Genomic DNA, 9119 nt, shown 5'->3' on the forward strand with positions numbered 1-9119 from the left:
TTTTTTTTGAGAAGAAAAAAATAAAAAAAAAAATAAAAATAGCAAAAGTAATATCATCTTATTTTTATTTTCCTCCATTCTTTCCATATCTAAAAAAAAAAAAATCATGTTAGTTTATTTTAATTAAAAAAAAAAAGAGAAGCATCACATGTCTCTCTAAAGAAAAAAAAATTGTTATTATATTTCTTTATTTATTAGTTAGTTAGTTGGCTCTTTATTTTGTGAGTTTTTCATGTAAATCCCAAAGGTTGTTTGTCATTTGAATTCTATTAGTTTGATATGTCTATCTTGTGATCAATATTTGTTCAAATTGCTTGTCCTAAAAAGTTTATCCTCTCTCATTTGTGCGTTAATTGTTACATTTCCAACTCCAAAGAGTGTCACCCTTCCAATATAAATACTTTCAATACCCGTGAAAAAAATTGGAGTTGAGACCTTTACACTTTTGAGATTTTTCGATACTATTTGTGTTAAGACTTGAAATAAAATAAATACAGTTTGGTGCACACACACACAACTCTGTTGTTACAACTGAAATAACACTGATAGCAATCTTTAACTCTCTACTAATATTTTGAAAATGCTTGGATATTTTTGCGTGATTTGACTTGTTTATTCAACTCGATTATTCTTTTTCTCCGCTTGAATTGCTAGGGACTAGCAATAAGCTAGTTGGGGGTTGTGATTAGTGGTTAAAAATACACTTTTATTTATTTTAAATGATAAAATAAATTGAGTTTTAATTGATATTTTCATGAAATTATTGTAATATATTTTATAAATGAAAATATTTGATTTTGATTCAATTTATGTCTTTCTTGTAGGAATTAAAGTGTATTTTTGTTGAAAGAAAGAGGAAGGAGCAAAGTTGAAAAGAAATGAAGAAAAAAATGGCATTTTTGTTGAAGTCCAAAGCAACCCAACCCAAAAAGGTTAAGCCTAGCCCATGAAGCTCATCATCAATTTTGTCTATTCCAAAGCATGTGATGCAATGATGATAAGTCTAGGTCATCATCAACCCTATTTTCCTCTTCCACACTCAACCTTCATCCAAAGAGAAGTCAAAATCACAATGATAACAAAAATAATATTAATTTTATTTTTGATTTGAAATGTCAAATTTAATCTCAATATTTATTTTATAATCCCAAATTTTTATTTATTTATTTTTAGTCCTTTTGTGGCTCTATAAATAGGAGCTCATTTTAGTAATTTTTGGAGTGTAATTTTTAGTGTAGAAAAACTATAGCAAAATTCTCTCAACTTTTCTTCTCATCTTTTCTCTTTAGAAATTTTATGAGAATGATTAGCATAATGGCATAATCTTCCTTGGAAGGTTAGGGATGATTCCATATGCAAAGTGAGGTTATTTTGTATCTTTGATTCACTTTTTGTTGTAATGTTTATTTGAGTAATGCAAGTTCATATTCCACTTTTATTTTTATGTTCTTCTTCCATCTATACTATCTATGCTATTATACCAAATATATATATATAGACTTAGTCATGCTCTTTCTATATATTTTTATTTAGTGATTATAGTAATGGTAGTATTGCTCATTTCTATCTTTTATGTTCATTTTTATTTACTTTTTGTTAAATGATATATAGGTTTAGTCATGCTCTCCCTATGTGTCTAAAAATTAATAAAAGTAATATTAATGTTCATTTCCTTCACTATCACCTCCATCTCCATCTCTATCTCTTTGTCATTATTTTTACTAAAAATATATAGGATTAGTCATGCTCTTTCTATGTGTTACTATTTAGTAAAAATAATATTGATGTTTAGTTTTATATTTAATCTTTTATTGCATTATTGCTTGATGTATAATGTCATTTCTAGGTTCTACATAAGATTAATTATTTCTTTTATTTTTAAGAACTTGTATACTCAAAATATAATGAACTTTAATGTTACATCATTTGTGTCAACTTAGTGAATCAAAGGTACAAAATAGCTAAACAAGCATATGGATGATTCTTGAAGCCTTTCTCTCTTTTACTATTGATTACACATCTATTTGCTTTCTTTTAATATTTATTATCAAATTAAAAATCACAAAATCATTGGTTACTATTATCACTTATTATTAACCTTTTGTTTTTATTTTTCTACTAACGCTTTTGTCCATAATCACCTCCCTGTGGAATCGACCGCCCGATCTATACTACAACCACCGCTAGTGGAAGTCACATTTGGGCGTTAAACAGTTCTCCAACCTTAAAGTTTTAGTCGTGATCATATCTATTGTGACAGTCAGTAGTCCCGTGATCCGTAAGGGGAAATATTTTGGGTAAGCTATGCAATCCCACATCGCTTGGGAGAGGTCAAGTGGGATGATTCTGAGACTGTATAGGTATGGGACTACACAGTTAAAGAGAGCTTAAATGGATTGATTGGTACTACCTATATCAAGGTGCATCTTATTTTTCGGTAGCCCATCACGAAATAACTCCACAGTTAAGCATGCTTGACCTGAAATAATTTTAGGATGGGTGACCTACTAAGAAGTTTTCTCACGAAGCGTGCGAGTGAGGACAACACACGCTGGAAACACTCGTGTTGGTCTGTAGGGTTAGTCATCAATCCAGGAAGCAGCCAGAGTGGCGTACTCGTGTATAAGAGCCATTATTCCGTGGGGTGTAAAGGTCTAATGGAGGCTTGAAGCGGGAACGTTACAAATGGTATCAAAGCCTTGACCCAGCTGAAAGTGTGGTCGACGAGGACGTCGAACCCCGTAACGGGGGTGATTGTGACAGTCAGTAGTCCCGTGATCCGCAAGGGGAAATATCAGGTAAGCTGTGCAATCCCACATTGCCTGGGGAAGGTCAAGTGGGATAATTCTGAGACTGTGTAGGTATGAGACTATACAGTTGAAGAGAGCTTAAATTGATTGATTGGTACTACTTATATCAACAAGGTGCATCTTGTTTTTCGGTAGCCCATCACGAAAGAACTCCACAGTTAAGCGTGCTTGACCTGGAGTAATTTTAGGATGGGTGACCTCTTGGGAAGTTTTCTTAGGAAGTGTGCTAGTGAGGACAAAGCACGCTGAAAACACTCGTGTTGGTCTGTAGGGCTAGTCGTCAGTCCATGAAGCAGCCAAAGTGATGTACTCGTGTATAAGAGCTATTATTCCGTGAGTGTAAAGGCCCAATGGAGGCTTGAAGCGGGGACGTTACAAATGGTATCAGAGCCTTGACCCAGCCGAAAGTGTGGTCGACGAGGACATTGGAACCCATAAGGGGGGTGATTGTGACAGTCAGTAGTCCCGTGATCCGTAAGGGGAAACACCAGGTAAGCTGTGCAATCCCACACTGCCTGGGGAAGGTCAAGATGGATGATTCTGAGACTGTGTATGTATGGGACTGCACAGTTGAAGAGAGTTTCAATTGATTGATTGATACTACCTATATCAACAAGGTGTATCTTGTTTTTCGGTAGCCCATCACGAAAGAACACCACAGTTAAGCGTGCTTCACTTGGGGTAATTTCAGGATGGGTGACCTCCTGGAAAGTTTTCCTAGGAAGCGTGCGAGTGAGGACAAAGCACGCTGGAAATACTCGTGTTGGTTTGTAGGGTCAGTCGTCATTCCATGAAGCAGCCAGAGTGACATACTCGTGTATAAGAGCCATTCATTCCGTGGGTGTAAGGGTCCAATAGAGACTTGAAGTGGGGACGTTACATCTATGGTGGAGGGTTGTTCCTACTAGTTCAGAGACTATTCTTTTTACCAATTCTTTATTTTGAAGTTTGTTTGATTTGATTAAAAAAATGAGAAAGAATTTGTTATTCAAGATAAGCTCGAGTATTTACTCAAACAGAAAGTAAAAGCATAACGGAATAATAATAAATTTAATAATCCACTCGAATATAGAAAGTAAAAATAGGCTAAATCATAATAAAATTAAGATTTTTTTTAAAAGTAAATTTAGAATCATATTACATATTTTACTTTAATAAGATGTATAATATTACATATACGATAAATAATTATTGATATAATTTAATATCGAATTAACTACACTACAAAATATTGCATTAACATAAATATAATAAGGGCTCGTTTGGAACGCCGTATTAAGTCGTATTGTATTATATTGTATTATATTAATTGCATTTTATGTAATATTTTTATGTAAAATTATATGTAGTATTAAATTTGATGGACACCTAAATATATAATATTTTAGTATAAATTAAAGTTTAACATAGTATTATATAAAAATATGATATATAATCCAATTCAATATAATACAATACAATACAATACGACTTAATACGGCGTTCCAAACGAGCCCTAAGAGTATAATCCAATATACTTTCACATATAGAATATACAATCTACAATATACAATATGATGTTATAACCTAATGTAAATGTAATTTTCAAGATTTTTTTATACTTCAAAAATTTACTCAATTCATTTTTTTTTAAAAAAAAAAAATTAAGAAAGTAGATATATATATCATTGTTTTAACCCTTCCTCATCCTCATGAGTTGAGATTGAGATCATCTCAATTCCCAATTCTCTAAACTGAAAAAATCTAGGGCTTTACCCAAAAGTTTTTAGAATTAGAAGCCATTAACGACTGAAATTGATCATCATCATCATCATCGATCAAACCCCACAAATGTATCATCGTCGTCCGGAGATCAAGTGGATGTTCGAGAGGAGGAAGAAGAGGAAGATTGATAATAGTGAAAGTGAACCCAACGTGTTTGATGATTTGCCTGAAGAGTTAAAGATTGAGATTTTACGAAGATTACCAACAAAGAAAGCTGCCATACTTACTCTTGTTTCAAAGTCATGGTTTTGGTTGATCACAACAAAGATCTTTCCCAAGACAAACCCAAAGCTTCCTTTCATCGGTGTTGTCCTCATTGGTAACTATGATTCACGTCCCAATACAACCATATTGATAGAGGCCCTTCAAAATTCAGACTCACATTCAGTGTTGCCTAGCAATATTGAACGTGATAGACACTATCCTTTTACTTTTTTCACTTCTCAACATAAAGTTTTGATGAATTGCTGTAATGGGTTGATTTTGTTTTCTGGTTGTAATGAGTCTAAGAGGAGTTTTAACTATTCATATATTGTTTATAACCCTTTGACTAATCAATGGGTTGATTTTGATTATGTTGTTAATAAGCCTTATGTTACTGCTAAAAGCACAATGTATGCTGCATTGGCTTATAACCCTTCTGAGTCTTGTTTTTATAGAGTTGTTCAGTTTCAGGGATTTAGGTGTTTGAATGTTTATTGTTCAGAGACAAGGAGTTGGAACAAGCTTAGATATCGTCTCCCAACTCGGGTTAGTACTTGCAAAACAAGGTGGCTTAAACAGACTGTGTTTTACCAAGGGGCATTGTTTAGACTATCCACCTCTGGCCATTTGTTGAAGTTTGTGATTGATAAGGAAGCTACTTCAATCAAGGATCAAGCTCAAGCAATTGATTTGCCTAAGTTTCAGGCTTCCAAACACCCTCCAAATAGCTATGGCCTTAATTGTATTGGGCTAAGCAATGATCAGATAAACTTCATGGCATTTGACAAGGAATTGAGTTTGTGCATTTGGGTTCTTTCTGATACCTATGAATGGTCTCTTAGAACTAAGCTTTCGAAAATCCATGAAAAGTATGGTATGGAGAACAATTTCTGCAGACCTTTGGCTTTCCATTCATACATGGATACAGTTTTTGTTGGTGCAAAGTCTCCTCATTTAGGTTCATTATTCTTGTCCTTAAATTTTGAAAAGGATGTTTGTTCTCAACAGGAAGATAACTATGTCATAGAGACTTTGAACTTAGAAGGGTTTCAGTCATTAAATTGGCTTGATGTTGCTCCTTCCTCTTTTCACTACTCTCATGTCCCTTTCGCGAATGGAATGGCGAAGAAACTTTCTCTGCAAGTGGAAGAATGGAAGCCAGAACACACATGATTTGTACATCACTATGCTTGTTTTTTAGTTTAAATTTTGGTGAACATGGTATTATTTGTCATTAGAACAAATTGATTTAGTGTTCAATCCTTTTAGTTTGTTTTGCTCAACGCTCATTATGGTTGCGCCTACACAGATTCTATGCCCTGTCATTGTTAGCTTCCTTATACTAATGAACTAATATTTGCTTAGAAATTCCTTCCCTACAGCATGTTCTTACTTTAATTACTCTGTATTTCTTTTTTACAGAGGAAGAAAACTTTCAAAAGCTTGTTGAAATGAGCACTATGTGCTTGTTCTAAACAATCTTTGTGTTTCAAACCTTTGATAAATTAATCAGTAGTAGAGTCTTTTTGGTTTCTATTGCTTAATGCCAATTCACACAACTAAGATTCTTTAGTGCTTTGTTCACTCATACAATGCTTAAAGAACAAAAGCATGAGAATATTCTTTCTTTGTTTTATTGCATATATATTTACATATAGATTATTATATGCAATAGAAAATGGTCAATTTGCCACTTTGCATCTTACCTGAAAAAGTGGAACAACAGCAATGTGTTGATGTACTAAGATTTTCCAAAAGAATATTGGAGTTTTGTGTTTTCTTCATCTTAGTGCACTTGAATGATTTTCAGACCAGTTACTTGATTCAACATTTCATGTCATAGAAATTTGAGATCAAAGCCATAACTCCCAAGTCATGTGGATGTAAGTAGTTACAATCTTTAAACAAAATGAAATACACAACCATTGTAACTGTCCAATAAAGTCCCACACTAGTATGACCACAAGATCAGTATTGTCAAGTCAGACACTAAGATAAGGTCCACAACCTAATGGTAAGTCAACATTAAACCGAAGTTGAATTGATCAATTAAATCTATCGCGAAAACACGAGTTAGTCTCTGAAAGAGGATGAAGAATGCTATATCTCTATTAAAGCCATTGTATGAGTGAAACAAAATATTGTCATTATACTCAATTGCTTGCCTAGTTTATCGTTTTTTATTGTCAAATTTACTGATTTAAACGTCAGAGTTCTTTTGGCCTACACTATTCAAGTATTCCAAAAAAAAAAATGGACATCTTTTGCTTTGTTTTGTAGGTTGTTAGTGAGTGGAAATAATCAAGTGAAACTATCAGTCTCAATTGGTTGGGAATTTTAGCATCTACATTTATTTTCATTTCTTTGAATAAGTAAATACTATTCATAAAACTAACATTAAACTTCATTTAACCAAGACAACAATAACTTCATTGTCATATACCTAGTTACCTACTGTCAAATGACGGTAAAATAATAATAATTAAAAAAAATTAAGATATACTCTGAAATAAGAGTGTGATAAATTTGGAAGAAGACAAATAAATGTAATAAACACATAGAAATATACTAAGGATATATTTGGTAATAATTAAGCAATGTTTGGTAACACTTTATTTTTAAATTTTTTATTTACAAAAATTTTGATTTTTAAAATTTTAATTTTAAAAAATAAAAATGCTTTCTATAATTACTTTTGTTTTTCAATTTTAAAAGCAGAAAATAAAAGTATGTTCCATAAATTGTTTAAAAAAATTTTGAAAGTGATTTTTTTTTCTAATTTTTAAAATTTTAATTCTCAATTAAAAAATTGAAAAGTAAAAACAATTTTATAGAACATCATTTTAGAAAATATTTTTACTTTTCTAATTTTAAAAATAAAAAACTAATTAAAAAGTGTTACACTATTTTTTTTAATCAATTCTTTATTTTTTTTAATAAGAAAAGTGAAAATATTTTCTAAAAACATGTTCTATAAACTTAATTTTACTTTTTAATTTTTTAATTGAGAATCAATTTTGAAAACAAAAAAAGTTACTTTAAAATTTTTTTCGAACAACTTTTTTTTTCTTAATCAATAATTTGAACTGCTACCCCAACTTGGACATTGATACCCAAACCCCGACCCCGACCCGACTCCGGACACTTTTGTTTTATGTTTTTAAAATTAAAAAAAAAATGGTTATAAAACACACTTTTATTTTTCAAAAATAAAATTTTAAAATATCTTATCTACTATACCTCTTTTTAGGCTAATTTTATAATGTAGTGTTTTTTCTTCTTTTATTATTATTATTATATTTTAAGAATAAATTCATTTATCATTTTAAAAATATCTCATCTCCTATATTTTTTTTTTTTGTTTGAGCGTAGCATAGTGATATAACATATTTCTAATAATTTAGGCTAGACACTGCACTGAGGCTAGCTCAGCGGCAGGGCCGACCCTGAAATTCAGTGGGCCATAAAAAAAATTATTTTAGGCCCTTATTTAGAAGAAAAATATGATATTTTTCAAAATCAGTAAAAAAATTGTATAATTTTTAAAGTGAAACTTTTTTTGGGCCCTTGGGCTAGATGAACCCTAAGCACAAACTTAGCCCGCCTATGCCAAGGTCGGGCTTGCTTAGTGCCTTTCATCTACTATGCCTTTAGCTTTCTTAACTTTTGCTCAATCATCTTCAAACCTAAAGCTCTATACAAATGACGCAAATTTATTTACAAATTTGGTGCAACTAGATGCAAATCATGCAATGTCTAAAATTTTGTGGAGTCTAACTTTGTCTTGTACTAATTAATAAAGTTCTCTTGCGAGAAATACAATGACAACGTCAAATACAACAAAGTCAAAGAAATACCATATTATCTAAAAGAAAAAATTAGTACCCACTTCACATAAAAAAGAACCCCACTAATGCAAAGCCTAGAGTATTTTTCAGTAAGAAAGATCTTATAATCTAGTGTTATAATATTAACCCAAGTTCCACGTAGACAAAATAGGCAAAGTTGTTTCGTCTAATATCATACCTTTTTTGGAGAAGTGCCTAAATCAAATGACCCTTTATAATTATGTTTTTGAAAAAACTATTATGTAATAATTTAGTATATTTTCTTCTTCATAGCTTTGCTAGACTTAAGAGACTAAAGTCCCATTTAGAGAAATGTTACACGTACAAGTCTTTATCCAACAAACCCAATTAAAAAATGACCTTGCTCACCACGCATTGCCGTCCAAGAAAGATTACACGTGTAAAGACTTTTGGACTTTTGGGGTTCTTGCTGTTGACTAACCCCCCCAATGACCCAAACATCATATAAACACACACCATTTTCTCAAAGAGT

The 9119-nt window shown here is 31.8% G+C and overlaps 1 protein-coding gene across 1 annotated transcript; it reads left to right on the plus strand.

The window, feature by feature from the left end:
- The first annotated feature begins 4640 nt into the window (after window positions 1–4640).
- On the plus strand, window positions 4641–5951 carry LOC115713851 (uncharacterized). Its single transcript, XM_030642336.1, has one exon. The coding sequence runs from the start codon at window positions 4641–4643 to the stop codon at window positions 5949–5951; it is 1311 nt and encodes a 436-aa protein (XP_030498196.1).
- Window positions 5952–9119: the final 3168 nt, after the last annotated feature.

Source organism: Cannabis sativa, chromosome 4, assembly GCF_029168945.1.
Source record: "Cannabis sativa cultivar Pink pepper isolate KNU-18-1 chromosome 4, ASM2916894v1, whole genome shotgun sequence".
Classification (NCBI taxonomy): domain Eukaryota; kingdom Viridiplantae; phylum Streptophyta; class Magnoliopsida; order Rosales; family Cannabaceae; genus Cannabis; species Cannabis sativa.

Coding starts and splice junctions, on each gene's coding strand:
- LOC115713851 (XM_030642336.1), top strand. CDS start 4,641: ATGTATCATCGTCGTCCGGAGATCAAGTGGATGTTCGAGAGGAGGAAG.